Source organism: Schistocerca gregaria, chromosome 8 (genome assembly GCF_023897955.1).
Source record: "Schistocerca gregaria isolate iqSchGreg1 chromosome 8, iqSchGreg1.2, whole genome shotgun sequence".
Lineage (NCBI taxonomy): Eukaryota > Metazoa > Arthropoda > Insecta > Orthoptera > Acrididae > Schistocerca > Schistocerca gregaria.
In genome coordinates, this window is record NC_064927.1 from 409,527,710 (window position 1) to 409,547,919 (window position 20,210).

General features: G+C 41.9%; 1 protein-coding gene across 3 annotated transcripts in view; it reads left to right on the top strand.

The window, feature by feature from the left end:
- LOC126285454 (mitogen-activated protein kinase-binding protein 1) overlaps positions 1–20,210 on the top strand; it is an 855,827-nt gene that overhangs the window by 705,625 nt on the left and 129,992 nt on the right. For all 3 annotated transcript variants that reach the window (XM_049984852.1, XM_049984851.1, XM_049984853.1), the window contains exon 3: positions 3,415–3,506. In XM_049984852.1, coding sequence (XP_049840809.1) covers positions 3,415–3,506 — 92 coding nt within the window. The remainder of the gene's footprint in view (positions 1–3,414; positions 3,507–20,210) is intronic.

Sequence of the window (20,210 nt, forward strand, 5' to 3'; positions counted from 1 at the left end):
ATTTTTTGAAAAAAAAATGCATTGTTAGTGGTGATGAAACTTCCATAGCTCACCACATATCCGAGATTGAATCAACGAATTATGTCGAATAACAGTGTGAACTATTATTTTGACCGGAAAATGAGTAGTCCTCGCTGGAAACTATCATCAAGGACACGTGATCGTAGGACTTTATTGAGACGAAGCCGCGCTGTTCGCCTTACTGACGGCGAAAAACGCAAATCAAAAATGGCTTGAGCACTATGGGACTTAACATCTCAGGTCATCAGTCCCCTAGAACTTAGAACCACTTAAACCTAACTAACCTAAGGACATCACACACATCCATGCCCGAGGCAGGATTCGAACCTGCGACCGTAGCGGCCTGCGAAAAACGCAGTCGAGATAATTTTTTTTACTGGACACCGCATTCACTTGTTTCCAGACTTGAAGATTCCATTTAACGAAGACCGAAAGGTTCAAGAAACGCTGAAGGAGCAATCGGTATGCTTCTACCTAAACTGTAATTACAGAACTTATTCAGATTCAATAATTTTTGCAATTCAGTAGGAATTACGTGCAAAGTAGGCTAAATGCAGTCATATGTCCAGAAATGCGTATTGTTGCAGTATGTTATTGAAATACGGTAGGCGTTCTGTAAAAACAAAATATGACCTCTAGCGGCGTGCTCGAAACTAACTCAGCCAAAAAAAAAAGTCTCAAAACTAAATATTAATCTTCTTTAATCTTCGATTGCCCAATTAGCGTGAATTTTGGGATTTTCTTTTGTTTAGTTTAGTCGATCACATATGAATAGCTTGCAGAATATACTGAAACGACCTAGGACGAATTACTCCGCAGATTTTTAACAAAAGTTGAATTCAAATATGACTGCATGCTGACCTTTCAAAAAGTCCGTGTGATTGGGATATTTAGTTTAATAACAGAAATATAAGGAACGATCAAAAATTTACCGTTTGCAGCTTGTATACTATATACAATACGAATGGCATGTATTTCTAGCTGCGTATCTTTATGGGCGCCGGCCGCGGTGGTCTCGCGGTTCTAGGCGCGCAGTCCGGAACCGTGCGACTGCTACGGTTGCAGGTTCGAATCCTGCCTCGGGCATGGATGTGTGTGATGTCCTTAGGTTAGTTAGGTTTAAGTAGTTCTAAGTTCTAGGGGACTGATGACCACAGCAGTTGAGTCCCATAGTGCTCAGAGCCTTTATGGGCGTGTTCCAGTATTTACTAACTTGTACAATAGACGTCCCTAACGTGTGATCAGCGAAAACGTAATTGTCGCGGCGGTTACCTTGGAAACCGTTAACATTAAGGGTTGTGGTGCAATGGTAAAAGCATTCTTCCACCACCACCACCACCACCACCACCTAACAATATCCTACTCGTATTCATGTATGAAATTCAAAACTCCCTTGCCATCACGATCCAGTCCTTTCGTTGTTCCTGCAGTCGTTTTAGGCGATTTCGGAAGTGTCGCTTTTCAGGAAGCTGCGGCCGATTCAACTTCCTCCGCTCTGTCCGAATCGCCGTCGACTACAGATGTTATTATCAATTGTAACCAATGATTAGAAGCCTATGCGGAGAAGAAAACTACACCCCATACCAGCGTGTTCCTTATCCGCTTCATTCTACCCCATCCGCTGGTATTAAATTGAGTCCGGCTCGGAACACTGGAGCTCAGGCGTTAGGCTTGCACGTGGTCTGATTTTTCTTCTGTTGAAGTAACAAACATTTCATAGACTAAGAACATACAAGCCTGCTACGAACACGTTTTCATACAACATAAGTTTCTCATATTCTTGATACGTCCTTTAAGTTACAACTTTTTATCTTAAACATGGAATCTGATTTTGTGAAATTTTCTGCAGAATTTTTGCTTTACATTATGAAATCGACGCGTTACTTTGTCAAACGTATGTTAATTCACCGTAATGTTAAACCTGCATTAACGTGTAAAACTCCTCACTGTAGTAGTCGCTGCTTGGCGACTTTTAAGAATATTTTTGGAGGAAGGTGGTACCAACTTTTGTTTTTTACCAAATATTTTTTATGTCATATGCCATGTAATGCAAAGTTAGTTAGTTAATTAATTAGTTACATGATCCATTGATCATTTGAAGTGTTCTTTCATCGAAATAATGTGAACCGAGTCAGCTTACACGATATGTATATACGAACAGTGTTAACATTAATGAACACTGTCTTTTTGTGTGTGTACTCATGCTAGTGCACTTAAATACCAGTAATGTCTATAAAGAAAACTAGTTTTTAAGTAGAAATTAGTCCTTGGAATAAACGGAACTGTCCAGGGTAGATTATTTGAGGTTAGATTTCAAACTTGCTATACTGCCTGTCAGATATTTTATGTGGTAAAAGTAAAGACTGTGTGGTAATGGCCAAGACCATGCAAATTCTTCTTAATTTTTAACACCTAGTTCCGACGTACATAACTGTCGTCCTCTGGTCTGTAACATAATGCATATACATGCTATGTATCTCCAGTCATGATTTACGACGTAATATTTAAGAAAAATTTTTTGTTTGACGTTACAAAAAACGGAAATGGAAACTGTACGTTTGCATACCCCATATAAATTTTGTTACAAAACTCAAAATGAACACTTTCTGTAACAAAATTTTTTTGAAGGTACGTAAATACACAGTTTCCATGTCCGTTTTGTGTAATGTCAAACAAAAAGAGTTCTCCGATATTACGTCAAAATGGTGATAGGAAACATTCATTTTGTTACGGACCAGAAGAAGATAGTTATATCTGTCGAAACAGGATGTCAAAAGACGAGTTTATGCGATATTGGCTATTGAAAGGTTTTTTTTAATGAAGTAAAACGTAGATCGCTCCTTCTAATTTCTCAACATGAGAAAATGCAAGACATGGGCAAATGATAAAAAAAAATTCGTTGCTGCGTTTTAAACTCCTTTCAGAGCCACTGACAGCTTTAATAATGGGATAATAACGATCATATTTTCTCTCGTGTTGTTGATACGGATTGTTATGAAATTGTAATGTGTTACCTATGAAGAATTTCATTAATGAATACATGGTTTGTGATGGTTCAGTTAAAGCATTGACTAATAGACTAATATCGTAATACTGACACTGTCTTTCAACTTTTAGAACAGTAATTAGTATCATGAATTTCCGCAGATACACCTATGTACATAGCATAAGGGAAGACTTTCATCCGCAAAGTCAACATTACTGCGGATATCCGCGGAGATGTCTGCCAATGTTGCATGTGTTGACTGCAGCTATTTTAGGAGCTTTCCAGTGACGGTTTGATTCTTGCTCCCCATGCGGACCACATCGCCTGTTTAAGTTAGCGGGCACCCGCGGCTCCGCCCGTAGCCATGATGTTGCTCTTGCTGACAGCTGTGTTTGCTCTGGTTTCAGGTGAAGCTCGAGCGGGTGCTGGGCCTCACGGTCTCCAGCAATGCCGCCCTGGACTGCGACCCTGACTCGGAGCAGATCGCCTACTCTGCAGGGTGAGTCACCGCCCTTCCCATTCTTTTCTGCGAGTCTGCATCGTAATAAATCAGAGACACGCGTTGTTGTTTAGCGGAACGGTAGAGGAATAGTCTGAAGAACGCTCTGCCAGGCACAGAAGTGTGAACTGCACAGTAGTTACGTAGATGTGACTGCAGGAAATACCGAGTGGTCAAAAAGTCAGTATAAATTTGAAAACTTAATAAACCACGGAATAATGTAGATAGAGAGGTAAAAATTGACACACGTGCTTGGAATGACATGGGGTTTTATTAGAACCACTGCATATTGCTAGACGCGTGAAAAATCTCTTGCGCGCGGCGTTTGGTGGTGGTCGTCTGCTCAGCCGCAACTTTCGTCATGCTTGGCCTCCCAGATCCCCAGACCTCAGTCCGTGCGATTATTGGCTTTGGGGTATCCTGAAGTCGCTAGTGTATCGTGATCGACCGACATCTCTAGGGATGCTGAAAGACAACATCCGACGCCAATGCCTCACCATAACTCCAGACATGCTGTACAGTGCTGGTCACAACATTATCCCTCGGCTACAGCTATTGTTGAGGAATGATGGTGGACATATTGAGCATTCCCTGTAAAGAACATTATCTTTAGTTTGTCTTACTTTGTTATTCTGATCAGATGAAGCGCCATCTGTCGGACATTTTTTGAACTTTTGTATTTATTTATTTATTTGTTCTAATAAAACCCCATGTCATTCCAAGCATGTGTGTCAATTTGTACCTCTCTATCTACGTTATTCCGTGATTTATTCAGTTTTCAAATTTATACTGGAGATTCGATCACCCGGTATAATTCTGTGGGCCTGTCAGTTTGGATTTCACAAATTACTTTAGTGTGCTGAATGTTCGACCACATCAGACTCGAATACAGTTTGTCACGTATTCCTTTTCTGTGTTGGTTTTCGTCTGACACTTTTCCAAGCATTTTTGTTTGTTAATCGGTTTAGTTTTTGAAATTTTGAGGCGGGGTACCTGGCAAAAGCATCCAATCTTAAACATTTTCTGCCTGTGCATACATACTGAATGGGCTAAAGCATAGCTCATAAGGATGTGAATCACTACCACACTTGTGCTTATTATGGAAAATACGGTCGGATTATGTATCAAGCAGATTTTTGACGAGATTCAGGATTTCTTGATAGGGAGCTTGCAGGACGGAGACTTGTCGGCGGATGTAGGAATAACTTCAGGAGTACCTCAGGGAATCGTTGAGACCCATGTCAATACTGTATATTAATGACCTAATGGATAATATTGATAATAAACTCAGACTTTTCGCAAGTGAAGTAATCTGTAATGAACTACTGTTTAAAAAAACTGCAGAGATATTCAGTCAGATCTCGATAATACAGCAGAGTAGTGCAGAGATTGGCAAATTGCGTTAAAAGTATAGTAGTGTAAAATTATGCGCTACACAAAATGCAGAAAGATAATATCCCAAGAGTACATCATCAGCGAGTCACAATTGGAATCAGTGAACTAACAAAAATACCTGGGAAAAACGGAAACACCGCAATCAGGCGCTGAAGACCACTCGATAATCGACAGACTACCATATCATCCTTAGTCGTTCATCATAGGTCGCGGTATCGTCGTCTCCTCGACCTTGGAGCCGCTGCCTCGCAGTCAGGTAGCTCCTCAGTTGGCTTCACGAGGCTGACTGCTCTCCGGTCCAGTCCTCCCCCGGCAGTACCGAGAAGCGAGCCCAGGTCCCCGCATAAGGGTCTGTTGCGTTGACCTCACGGCTACGAAGTTGGACAAAACAAATACCTGGCTGTACCAAATTGAATAAATAAATAAAAAATCGGCGGAATAGACAAGTACTGTATTAGGGATAGCTCTGTTGTAAGTGGTGGTGGTGGTGGTGGTGGTGGTGGTGGTGGTGGAGGGAGACGGCTTCCACCGTCCTTTGCATTGACTCACACAACGATTTACATGGACACCTACAGTCAAACGCGGACTCCGAAAAACGGTGAAAATAGGAATTATCTCACATTACCAACCATTGCCGGAGGCGAAAGAACTTGAGGGATTCGAAATGAAGTGCTACCATCAAGTAGGCTCACTGGTAAGTATAGCGGGTAGTAGACATTGATTCGCTGATAACATACTAGGAGAAAGTAATCAGCTTATAACACTACACTCAGTTTACGTTATATTCCAGTTCCCGGCAATTCAGTTAATGTTACCCCATTTTTAGTTTTAATTGGCAGTGGTAATGTCTAATGGATTAAGCAATCTGACTATGATTTCCTTTTCGTGATATACCTTCGTATTAGAGGGACGAAGTGAAACAATCACATGATTCGAACCGATGTTCCTCAGACAATGGTAACTGTATGTAACAGAGGATATAAATTCGGTCGCCAGCCCAAAACGGACAGATAATTTTAGAACAAATCTTAATGGCTTTCAAACGTTAGTATGAAAACTAATCTTATAATTATCTCTACTTGCAGACTGCAGGACAAAAATGGAGTCTAACGAGAACGCACTTAAAGCTTCAATCCTTTACTATCGTCATAAATTTATCTAATGTTAATCATGCGTACAGCGGTAAACTTATGGGAATCCTGAATCTGTTATGGCCTCTCACTGTACACAAACACCACGCTATTCTTATATGAAAGTTAACTGGTTATTGAACTATGCAATAACTGACACATGGCGGTCCTGAATCTTTTATAGTCTACTACACACTCTTTTACAGCCACTTCCACTGTAAACCAACTTGTAGTTTAATAAAAGTTCACTGATGACAAACATGTACTGTATCTAAAACAAGAAGGAAACCCTTGAACTGCTGAAGCATACAACTTAGTTTGCAAAACACTTTTCAGTAATTAATTTACACATAAAATAAAATATGCTCAGTAGTACTACTTTAAGCAAAATTAAGTAAATATATTTAACATTAAATGAAGTTATTCAATTTTATTAATACGAAGAAAACTTGTAAATTATGTCTCAGAATATAAAACCTGGTTTACTTAATACTAGCAAATACCTTAGCAAATAAATAATTAACTGTTTGAATATCAACTTTGACTTTTATAATTACTTGGAACTGGTGAGGGAATAGGAATAGGCACCTGACACAGTGATGTATGCCTGGCATACACAGTTCTAAATAATACTTCTAGCGAGTAAACTCCACGAAACATTGTTTCATGCCTTTACTATGGCGCGTTCACATCCTAGGCATAAAGGGACCTCTCTCCACCTTTCCTGTCAGCTGCAGTTCCAAAATCCCTAAGCCTAAACTTGTTATATTACATAGTAGTTTCATACATTTAACGTAAAAAAGAACATAGACTTCATAATAACTTTCAGTAAAAGTAAAGAAATGTGAAAACACGTAAAAGTAAGAAATATACAGGGTGATTCATGAAGATATGCAAATATTTTAACTCTGTAACTAAACATTTGCTGACCTATGTTTATTTGATCATTTTTCTTTAGGTTTAGTTGTAGAATAACGAATTAAAATATTTGCGTATCTTCGTGAATCACCCTTATATGAAATGTCAGTAATGTTGCGTCGTAGACATACAGTACATGTGTCACAATCTTACAAAGGAGATATTCAGAATGATTTCTCATTCTGTAACAGAGTGTGCGCTGGTTTGAAATTCACTGGCATATTAAATCTTTCTGCTGGTAGTGCAAAACCGCTCTGGAAGGCACAACACTTAAACAGAAGTACGCTTTTATCCTTGGGGACCATGGTCACCTCTAGATCCAGTTTGTTTTTTTCTTGGCGCGATAGCCGGTACCAGGAGAACAGTGCAAAGTACCACGCAGCACGCAGGATGAGTTTTACCGTACTTCCCTTGCCGCCACCCCTCGTCCCCCCGTATTTAAAACGAATCGGGAAACTGTATGACCACCTCGATCGGTCAGTTCGCACCATCGATCCTCAACTGAGAAAGTTGACCATGGCACTGGAATCTGCGTGGCTCCATATCCTTCGTCCGCGCTGCAAAAGATGTTTATTCAGGCTTTCAACAGCTGTTCACATATGTGACTGGGCCGTGTAGAACTAGCAGGGGATACTGAACGTATACAAAGGAAATCAGCAGGAACGGTCAACCTTTTGTTTACCAGTGACAGAGCGTCTCTATACGTACTGGACAACTGAACTGGCAGACGACGGAAGATAGACGTAAACTACCACGTGGAAGCCTATTTAGAAAGCTTTAGGAACAAGCATTAAGTGAGAAACATAGGAATATACTAAAAGCTCCTAATTACCACTCCTGTAGGAATCACGAAGACAAGATGAGACTAATTACAGGCCGCGCAGAGACGTTTTAGCAGTCCTGCTTCCCGCGCTCCCACGGGAAGAAGCTGCAGTAGTTGGAAGTACACGCTGCTACTTCCTTGATAGCAGAGTATGCATGTAGATTGAGTTTAACTCGCACAAACGTTTGCAAGTAATGATTGTTTCTGCATTGTTGCGCTAAGTAGTCCATCTCACTCTTGTCGAGAACGTGATAATGAACTGAAATGGAAACGCAGTGTAAAGTGCTAAGGAAGATGCCGATTCCGTAATCGTGGCAACAGTTATCTCCCACGATGCTGAGTCTGATAATGGTGCAATCGTAAGAGAGGACATTGGCGTGCTTGTTCTCTTAGCGGGACGAGGAAACAACAACAACAACAACAACAACATGTACTTCCACAACTGGGAAGAGGGAAATCAACCGTAATTCTTTCCATTTCGATCCTGCCTTTGGAGCCATGCCTTCACGAAATGTGTTACCAATTGTTTCTTTCACAATTTACGACGCACATTAGATATCCCGCTGCGATCTTTCCAGCAGTACCAGCAGAGCTTGGAAAAACAAATGAGTTACGAAATGACGTGTAATTCACGATACTGCCGCTAGGAGACTAGGAAGCAGCAATGGCTGACAATGGAAGACTGACCACACAGCAACGATCTGCAATTGTGTTACTTTTTCATGAAACGAAAAGGCTTGATGTGACTCAGAGACGTTTTCGACAACAGTTTAACACACGATGGGTCCCTTGCAAGAAGACCATCCACGGGTTGTACAAGAAGGAACAGTATTGGAAGCGAAGCGACCTCGGCCTAAGCATGTTTGTTCGCGGGAAAATATTGAAGCGGTACGAGTTGCTGCACAGAGAAGTCCCGGGAAATCTTATAGAAAGACAGCAGTGCAACTGGGAATATCCAGACGGTCCGTTCAACGCATTCTTAAAAGTGACCTCCATATTTACCCATTCAAGATGACCTGTGCACAGAAGCTCACTGAAGAACACAAGCAGCAGAGACTACTGTTTGCTCAGTGGGCGGAGGTTAGGGTAGAAACTGTCAACAACGTTTGGTTTTCAGACGAGGCGCATTTACATTTAGACGGTGTGGTTAACAAACAAAATGTACACTTTTGGGCCACTGAAAACCCACAAGTGCTTCATGAACGACAACATTATGCTCCGAGGATTACAGCGTGGGCAGCAATTTCCAGTCACGGACTTTTTCTGTGGAGAAACTGTGAACAGCGAGCGTTATTTGAACATGCTTCGCAATAGCTTCATTCCACAGCTTTTTTCTACTGCCTTGCCCTTCACCGAGCGAGGTGGCGCAGTGGTTAGCACACTGGACTCGCATTCGGGAGGACGACGGTTCAATCCCGTCTCCAGCCATCCTGATTTAGGTTTTCCGTGATTTCCCTAAATCGTTTCAGGCAAATGCCGGGATGGTTCCTTTGAAAGGGCACGGCCGATTTCCTTCCCAATCCTTCCCTAACCCGAGCTTGCGCTCCGTCTCTAATGACCTCGTTGTCGACGGGACGTTAAACACTAACCACCACCACCATCACCACCACTTGCCTTTCAACACGCAGTGGTTCATGCAAGATGGAGCAAGGCCACATACTGCAAACACTGTGTTGGAGTTTTTACACGAGCATTTCGACATGCGGATCATTTCACTCAGGTTTCTAGGTCGCTTCAATGACTGACAAAATTGGCCCCCAATAGTCCAGACCTCAATCCATGTGACTTTTTTCTTTGGGAGTACCTAAAGGAAAAATTTTTCCCGAAACGTCCACGTGATTTAATGGAGCTCAGAAGACTTATTCTTCAAGCTTGCAGTGAAATTACGGAAGACATGTGCCGTAGGGTAATCACTAACTTCAGTGTTCGTTTGAAGGAAGTTAGGAAACGAAATGGTGGACATATTGAGCATGTGCTGAGTTAGAACAAATCTTCATGGACGGTTCTTCAGTGTAGTATGTGTTCCTTTCAGATTGTATTGACAATAAAGTTTATATTAAAAAACAAAATGGTAACACGTTTCGTGCACCATCCATAATGATGCCACGTTCTTTTTTTTTTTTTTTTTTTTTTTTTTTTTTTTTTTTTTTTTTTTTTTTTTTTGCCAAATAAAAGAGAAATTTCTAAACCTTATGGAGCAACAGCCACACCTCAAAGTGCAAGCTGCTGAATTTATTAAACCCTCAGTCTCTCAAGACTTAGTAGCACAGGCCGGAGAACAGCTGATTTTAGCACTGCATGGGAATTCCAACTGTGCGACTTTGGACGAGCTCGGGTACGACCTTTTTGTGAAGACTGCCCCGAGAAAGTCTTCCAAGGGTGAAAGGCTACCGCCAACATCGGACGCAGCAAGATGCCATTCATTGCGATCCTACCATCAAGTGCAATCTTGACTGGGGAAGAAAACTGATGCATGCCAGAGGGGCTGGAAGAAAAACTTACAACTCTTTTTTCCCGTGACGATGCCGCACCACGCACGCTCCTCGAGATGGTTTCGTGCGAATGCAAAACAGGCTGCACAGCAAGTCTTCACTGACGTGCTTCTTGACGAGCGAACACTGTTGTGGCTTATCTTGCGAGAACGATGAGGAAGAGAGGGAACATGGGTCACAGGACGACGAAGTTGGTGAAGGTGCCGCAATGGACGCACAAGATAGGATGATGGACTGGGAGCTGCCGCAGTTTCCCAAACGACCTCGATCGAATTGAAATTTGATAAAATGTTAATCGCTGTTAATTTAATTGTTTTTTAATGTTGCCATGCTCTTTTATTTGCTCATTTGTACGAATTTTTATACTACTCGTACGTAAATACATAGTTTACGAGTAATAGGCGAAAACCTGAAAGCCAAAATTTCTTTTTTTTTGCCACAAAAAGAAGGCCGAAAACTTGGATTCAACATACACTCCACTATATACACAACACAAAAATAAAAACTTCTACCTCGTTTTTTGCAAGCAAAAGTACCCCTTACTAGGCTATTTTGCGGAAACATACTTGTTTTCAGAGCGCAGTGTACGGATATTCGTGAGACCATTGCATAGCAGTCCTGTAAAGATATAAGTAGTTTGAATAAAAGGTATACAATCTCTCTTGAAGAATTTTATCAGTGTGTGCAACTGCTTGTGTTCAATATATGATAGAATAAAAAGTATACTCTGCATGTACTTAATAGTGATTTCTGGAGTGCTTGTATTAACCTTAAAAGAATTTTCAGTTTTTACAATTCATTTTCTATTACGTTCCAAATAGATCTTTTGTTCATGGAATTTTTTCCCTCCTGGGAGATCCGCACATTTCGATTCTGATTTTGTTTCAATTCTGACAAGAAAATTTGTGAAGTAGTTTCACAATATGACCATCTCTCTTGACGCTAACTTTGCTCAATATTATGATGCGGTTTACAATCCAGTATTTAGATTCACATAATCTACACACGTAGGTTAATTTTTTAGGACAACAATTTTGTACATAGCGTTGACTGTATTAGCCTACGGGATATGTTAAACTGTTTATTAATGTCAGATGAGTTCAGTACATTTTCCCTGTGTCTCTTTATCATCCATCCCAACACAACAGAGTACAAGCACTTATCACAGACATCGACACGACGCAGATACACAGGTGACAATAACAGATTGAGGGATGATAGTAGGACCTTACCATGAGCAGTGATGCAGTTTCCGTGCATCTGCTTCCCTACACTCAGTCCCTGAGTGTGCGAATCTTTTGGCTTCTTCATGTAGCAAATACATTTTGAAGTATTCATTCCCTTTTCCATTTAGTTGTCTTGTAGTTTAACGACAAGTATTTACATAGTGACTTCACAATCTCGGTGTGTGTATAGAAATGCTGCCAAATAGTAACGCTGTTGGTTTCCGCAACTCTTATAAACTGTATGATGTGGTGGGAGTTTATATGAAATCGCTCTAGAATACGAAGTACGTATGTACCGTCGTGCCCCAAACGATTACAGTTAGAATGTCCACTTAATATTACAGTGTGACATTCAGATTAGAGGTTAAAAACTGTAATAATTGTTTGATAAATAACTCAAAATCACTAGAAGGAGACCAGTATATTGTCCCTATTTCTGTGAACTACTCAGAGATCAATACTTTTACAGCACAAGTTTCAAAATGTTGCTCACTGCAAAATCTAGACTGCAAATGTTATATATTATCTGATCACAAGTATCCAGACATTTATTAGTGGACATTAGTATGGTGTGTTTCCACCTTCCCTGTTATGAAGGCTTGAACTCTGTTGGTGTCACTTGCATTGAGGTGCCTGAATGTCTCCTGAGGGATAACAGACGGTTCTTGCTCAGGAGTCCAAACCGTGGACGCTAGCGATGCTGGCCGCTGTGGTCTGGAGGGAAGCCGACTTCACAACTCATCCCGAAGGCGTTCCATTGGGTTCAGGTCGGTACTGAGGGCAGGCCAGGTCACTTGAGGTATGTTGTGTCCACAAAGCATTGCCTCACAGATGTTTCTCTACGACAGGGTGCATTGTCATGCTGATGCGCACACCTTCATCGTCTCCGAACTGTTCCTCTACTGTACGCAGAACACAATGCCGTAAATGTGTCCACATTCTGCGTCTCCATGATTGTTCTGCTATTCACAATTACAGAGACTTCATCGAACCACCTTCAACCTATTTCTCTATCGTTCCACTCTCGAAAAGCGCACGGGAAAAACACACACTTAAATCACTGTGTTGACTTCTGATTTCTCTTATTACGATGAGCATTCCTCCGTATGTAAGTGGGTGACAACAAAATATTTTCACACTATGAGGAGGAAGATGCTGATCAAAATTTCATGAGAAGAGTCTGCCGCAACGAAAAACAACTTTGTTTTAATGATTGTCACTCTAATTCACGTTTCATGTGACGCTGTCGCCCGTATTTCGCGATAGTACAGAACAAACTACCCTTCTTTGAACTTCTTCGATTTCTCCGTCGATCCTATCTAATGCGGATCCCACACTCTACAGCAATACTCCAGAAGAGGACGCACAAGCTTAGTGTTGGCAGTTTCTTTAGTAGACTTGTTGCATTTTCTCTGTGTTCTGCAAATAAATCGCAATCTTTGGTTTGCTTTACCTACGACATTACCTAAGAGAGCTTTCCAACTTAAGTTATTCGTAATTGTAAGCGTTAAGGATTTAATTGAATTTACAGCTGTTAGATGTGTGTGATTTATCGTGTAACCGAATTCTAGCGGATTCCTTTTGGTACTCGTGTGAATGACTTCACACGTTTCCTTATTTAGAGGCAATTACCACTTTTGGTGCCATACAGATATCCTGTTGTCTAAATCGGTTTGCAACTTGATTTGATCATCTGATGACTTTCAGACGGTAAATGACACCATTATCTTAAAAAAATCCAAGAATGTTACTCAAAGTGTCTCCTAAATCTTTTATGTAGATCAGGTACAGCAGAGGGCCTTGGGGAACGCCAGATATTCTGTTTTACTCCGTAACATTCTGTCAGTTACCACGAACTGTGACCTTTTGTTTTACAGGAAATCACGAATCCAGTTGCACAGCCGAGACGAAAGTCCATAGGTACGCAGTTTGATTAGAAGTCACTTGTGAGGTACGATGTCAAAAGCCGCCTGGAAATCAAAAATCATGAAATCAGTTTGACTTCCTCTGTCAATAGCACTTGTTACTTCGTGGGAATAAATAGATGGTTATGTTTCACAAGAACAATATTTTCAGAAATCCGCGTTGGCTGTTTGTAAGTAAACCGTTTTATTCGAGATAACTCAGCAAATGTTCAAAAATCATGCTGCATATCGACGATAGGAATAGATATGTGAGTCAGCAGATTACTCCTATTTCCTTTGTTGGATATTGGTGTGACTGATGCAACTTTTCAGGCTTTAGGTACGAATCTTTCAATGAGCGATCGGTTGTATACGACTGCTAAATATGGAGCTTTTAACGTTTTCTTAACAACAATAACGGGACAACTCCCTGACCTTGAAAAACACCTCAATAGCAAAACACAGCCTCCTCCATACTTCACTGTTTTGCTCTAAGCATAATGGCTGGTAACGTCCTTCAGGCATTTGCCAAACCCAATCCCTTTCATCGGATTGCAAAAGGGATTAGCGTGATTCGTCACTCGAAATCACTCGTTTGCAGTCATCCATTGTCCAGTGAGATCGGTCTTTACACTACTTCAAGCGTCGCTTACCACTGACCACAGAAATGTTTAGCTGATGTGTTCGACCATTGTATCCCATTCTTTTTATCTCCCTGGGCACAGTAATTCTGCTACCTGTGCTGCTGATTATTTCCGCTGATTTCACGCGATTTTTGCATTTACTTTCTGCAATGTTCGACGGTCTCTGTCCATCAGTACACGAGGTCTGATTGGTCTTGGCTGAAGTGTGGTTGTTCATTCTCGTGTCCATTTCACAGTCTCATCACTAATAGCTGACTGGAGCTGCTGTAGGGAGGTTTAAATGTTGTAGGTGGATTTCTTACTGAAGTGACACCCACAGACGAAGTTATTAAGCTCTCTTGACAGACCCAGTCTGCTGTTACCGCTTCTCTGCTGACAGCACAATACTCGTCGCCATCTTTGTTCTGACGGGTCTTCCTCTCGTGGCGTCATGAGGTCGATTACGCATTATGTGGGTGTCCGGATACTTTTGATCAGATAGAGTATACTGTATTTGTATTCCTTCCCGTAGGCACGCAGATAAAGTGAATCGATCCCCAGACAATCCTAGGATCTGTATCTGTCAGTTTTCACTTCTTTCACCAATGGCAATATTGTAATTGTGAGAAACGCAGAGTTGCACCGTGGTTCGAAATCCGCGTTTAGCTGTAGGTCTCTCCTATAGCTGGCTGGGTAAGTCAGTTCCAAGCCCGTTAGGACTGTGCACTGTGGCGTTCCAGCCAACCTTCGGCTTGATGCCAGCTTCACCTTTTTATTCCTTCTCAATGAGGCAACTTCGTCACTTGTTACGGTTCTCCGTACTCCTTGTCTAACAACTAATTTCAACGTAAAACCTTTAATTCGCATAAATATAACGAAACTAAACAAAGTACACTACCATCATTTATCACTAGAGCCGTGGCGAAGCAGCCATGCTATAGACGATCCGTCGCATGCGATTCATCAGGCTGCTTGGGAATTACGAGCGATCAGCGATCAATCGCTTCCATATGCGAGTTCCGCGCACACGTGCTTACTACGGACACACCGCGCGCAATATGACGATTGCCGCTATCCGTCGCTTGCATGTTTGGGCCTTTAAATCGCAGGTGTCCAATGATGATATCGACTACTATGTTTCGTTGGCTGTCTATTTCCGCGACAGCTTATTTTAACATTTACGTGTAAGTAGGCAGTTTGCGTCCGGGACGGCAGCGTTCAGAATACTACCAAACTCCCGAATTGCGTGAGAGGAGTAAGGGATATTAGAACGCTCGCAGAATACGAATACAGCAGCAGGCCAGCAGCAACGATATTGCACGTCCCACCCACCTCCTCCCCTTGTGTCTTGCAGGTCCGTGTATTGCAAAATGTATGAAGCTCGGGTCCTTTGTTCCGTTCCCTCCGGCCGTGGCTGAGGAGGAAGGAACGAGGCGATTCTTGCGGGCCGACAGGAACAATGGCGCGTCTGAATACGAGCCCCGTGGGAACCGGTCGCAGTGTATTATTTACCGTCCGTTTCCGGCCTTAGTGGTTTGCCGCCGCCGCATGCTTCCGAATTACCTGTTCCCTTCCGTCCCTGAGTGAGGCGCCTGTGCGGTATTCTACAGGGTATGCGCTTCCTTGCTAGTGTTCAGTAGTACGTCGTCGAGAGGGGCTGGAAATTATTGGATGTGTGTTAATCTATCAGCTTTTAGCAGACCTCAACGGCTGTCTCGTGCCAAGTATTGTATTTGCCGTTTCTCATAACTTGATTCCCCATAGTAGTCTTACCCTTCTCAACCTCCTTCATCTTTGGGTAACTACAGAAACCAACATCCATTTCAACCTGCATACTATAATTCAAATTGATAAATCTTTGTTAGATCGAGATATGTACTCTCAACTGATGTTTCTATTTAGACGAGTTTTCAGATTTCTTTCCAATTGTATTCAGTACCTATTCATTACTTCAAATGGCTCTGAGCACTATGGGACTTAACTTCTGAGGTCATCAGTCCCCTAGAACTTAGAACTACTTAAACCTAACTAACCTAAGGACATCACACACATCCATGCTCGAGGCAGGATTCGAACCTGCGACCGTAGCGGTCGCGCGGTTCGAGACTGAAGCGCCTAGAACCGCTCGGCCACCCCGGCCAGCCGTATTCATTAGTTTATCGGACTTGCTCATCAACTATTCAGCAATAATCTGTAACACCACATTTCGAAAGCATCTGTACTCTTCATGTTCAAACGGTCTGTAGTCCACGTTTCACATTCGTACAAGGCTGCACTTCAGGCAAGTGCCTCCAGAACAAACTTCCTAACGTTTAAAATATAATATTGAATGGCCATCATGAGTTATTTTACTAGAAAACAAAACCAATGTACCGCTCCACTGTCTGACTAGCTGAGCCTCCGTATGTATTGATTCCAACCTACTATGAGTTCATCTCCGTCCCACTCTGTCCACCACCTTCTCCCACCTCTAACTGTGCACGTCCTCCACGCTCCACTCTCTTTTCATCTCCTCTTGTCCTTTTCTTTGTCCATCTACTCCTCCCCTCTGTCTGTCCATCTGTTCTGTCCCCCCTTCTCTCTCTCTCTCTCTCTCTCTCTCTCTCTCTCTCTCTCTCTCTCTCTCTCTCTTTCTCTCTCTCTCCACGTTTCACCCCCACTCCAATAGGAGGTTTGTGTTTCTTAACCCCATTGTATTTCTTTCGAGATAGTACGTGATCCGTGTACCAAGTTTGATTGAAATCGACGCGAGGTTTAGGAGGAGCTTTTAAACCGCGTCTTCGCCCGCATTCGCATATGTTATGTTGTGTGTTTCATAGACATCTATACTCACATTTTGCCTATACCTGTAGCGAATTTCACCTTGTAGTTTCGTTTATACACAGCTCAGTGTCTATGACTCCATATATTCTGAACTATGTGTCGTACAAACATATTTTGCCAGGTACATTCAGTTGCCTACGTGAAAACTGTGCAAAATATGTTGCAATAGAGTTATTCATAAGCAACTAATAAATTACGGAGTCATGTTTGACGCGCGGCAGCTTTAATGCATGAACAGCGAAAAACCAGTAAGCGATAAACTTTTTTTCTTTGATCATTTTGTGGGGGGTGTAAGCGAGAAAAGGTCTCGTACAGATTTGAAATTACGCATAATGTTTGTTTGAAGTCATTAATTGCTCTCGTTCTCAAATACTAAATGAATATAGTCTGGCTATTTGCGCGTCTTGAGCCGTAGTAAGTGATGTGTGTAGCACGTTTGGTTGAAATCGATCCAGCGGTTAGGAGGAGATGCAAAACATACATACGTACGTACATATTCTTTTATAATGTTTATGGGTTTCCTAATCTAATTCCTTCGGCATCACCTGATTTAATGTTACTACGTTCCGTTACTCATAGTTGACTTTGATATTCATCTTACGATACCTTTTGAAGACGCAGTTCAGGTACTCTCCATAGTCCTTCGCCCCCCTCAGATTTGTCGAGTACATTGCAATTCTGCCCTGCTTTTTATTTCTATTCGCTGAACTTCAGTCCCCTTTCTAGATTTATAGGTAGATAGAACACTATTTGAAGTACTAGAACTGACAACATTGGTATGGTGTGAACGTAGAAATTAGATCATTGTGTAAAAACATTGACTTGACCATCGTCATCACCACCATGACTGCGACTACCACCACCACGGATTTTATGTTTTGCACAAATTAATGCATCCTTGGGCGTGTACAGTTGTATCGGTGCTTTTTGAATGAAGTAACATCGGGCCATCTGATTTAAAACTTCATTCATTCAAATGAGGCTTGGTTTTATTCGAGTGTGAGCTCACAGAACATCTGTCATTATGTAGCAGCAAATGATTGTGATTATGTTGATTAGGCGTTGCATAATGTTACGATTGATACTTGGTGCACAGTTCCCTGCTCAGTTGTATTTCAGCGACCCAATATTATGCTGAGAATGGATCGATAAACAAATTCAAATCAAATGGTTCTAAGCATTATGGGACTTAACACCTGAGTTCATCAGTCCCCTAGAACTAGAACTACCTCAAACCTAACTAACCTAAGGACATCACACACATCCATGCTCGAGACAGGATTCGAACCTGCGACAATAGCAGCAGCGCGGTTCCGGACTGAAGCACCTAGAACCGCCGGGCCACAGCGGCCGACAAAATGCAAATCAAAACGTCAAATTCTTTATTGTACTAGTCGATCAAAATATTATTGCACCTGGGAACGAGAACGCTTCGGTCGGCTTATCGTGTATGAGCATGTAATTAAGTTTTCATATATATGCACAACTGACCTGAAATCATTGATAATTTGATGCGGTTTCCTGAGTCACAACTATACTTGTTGTTTACTGTGAAGTCACCGTATGTTTCCGATAACAGCAAAGTGTATTATTCGTACTCTATATCGTGGTAGTTTTAGGTGGGGAGTGTTATGAACTGTAGTTGTGTAAGATGCCGGTAGAGGTCGGGGCTGAACAACCACTGCCAACAGCAACAAATAATTGCGCTGGAGCTGGACCGAACGCTTTGTGTACTCCAATTTACTTTGTGTTGTGGATTGTTTGTGTTTGTATGTTTATGAAAGCACTAATCCTGCAGCATAAAGGGGTTTGAATGTGACTCGCGACTACAAAAGGAATCAACGATCCCTATGACAGTTGTGTCAGTTCTGCCCTGGAAGAAGCATTTTGGAGGACGATATGGTTCAAATCCGTGTCCGACCATCCAGATTTACGTTTTCCGCGATTTCTCTAACTCGCTCCAGGCAAACGGCTTTGAAAGAGCACGGCCGAATTGCTTCCCCAAACCTTCAAACAATCCGAGCATTTGCTGCGTCTGTAATGACCTCGATATCAACGGGGCGTTAAACCTTGATACCCCTTTTTCTTTTCCTTCGTTGCTGCAGACATACAGTAAAAGTGTGTTAAGTCAACGTAACGCTCATTCTTTCCTGAAACACTTCCTGCCGAGTAATCAGTCCCTTAATAGCAGTGGTTTCCAACGCTCCTTAATAATCAAATATTTCCTTTAAGAGAACAGCAGAAGTTTTCATGAATAAGCAGCGAACTTCATCCGCTCAATATGTCAAATACATATATATTTTTTTAATTTCTTCAACCGAGCGAGGTGGCGCAGTGGCTAGCACAATGGACTCGCATTCGGGAGGACGACGGTCAGTCCCGCGTCCGGCCATCCTGATTTAGGTTTTCCGTGATTTCCCCAAGTCGTTCCAGGCAAATGCCGGGATGATTCCTTTGAAAGGGGACAGTCGACATCCTTCCCCGTCCTTCCCTAAACCGATGAGACAGATGACCTCGCTGTTTGGTCTCTTCCACCAAAACAATCAAATCCAAAAATTTCTTCAGAGCATCACAGTTTCCCTGTTGATCTCACACACACATCTCTCAAAATCCCCTGGCCATTAGCATTTCCTGCCATCAAAAATTTTCCGCCTCGTTACCTACTTCTCCATGCAAAAGTGTGATGAAACTTTATCAGTCAGTTGATAAATTTTCATCTTTGTGTCACTGTCATTCGTGTGCCGAGAATGTGTGGACAAAACTGCTAGTGTTAGGTTTGAATAAATTTGCTGAAAGAAATGTGTTCTGGAACTTCGTATTAATTTTAAACGCCGTCATAAGATAAATCTTTCTTAGAAACTGGCCGTGGCGAAGACCTGAAAATGGCCGAGAGCTCAAACTTCCGTTAGCCAACGAACGCTTCCCACTCGTTAAACATCCGTCTTTTCGTCCTGTCGTGCCACATTTTTGTGCGCTCATTAGGGTTAGTGAAACCGCACAGTGCCATTTAAACTACGTTAAGCATAACGCTATATTTTATCATTTATGCCCTCCCTGTTGTTCTGTTCACAATTTACGTAGGTAACCACTACATGTGAACAAGTATTGCATTCATTTTGACAAATGTAAAATTAGAAACAAAGGCACAGGATATATCTGCAGTGGTACCCAAGGTTCATTTTCCAAGCTATTCAAATTGCCTCTTTCCATCATTTGATGGCATTAATAATCGAAATATTTCTCATCTAAATCGTTAGGAATATTCTAAATTTCACAAAAAGTTGTGCTGCTGCGTATTAGTTGCTTATACACTTGCCGTTACTTGTCCGGAGGAGCTTTTTTTTCTTCCATAGTCCGCCTCCGTAGCGCA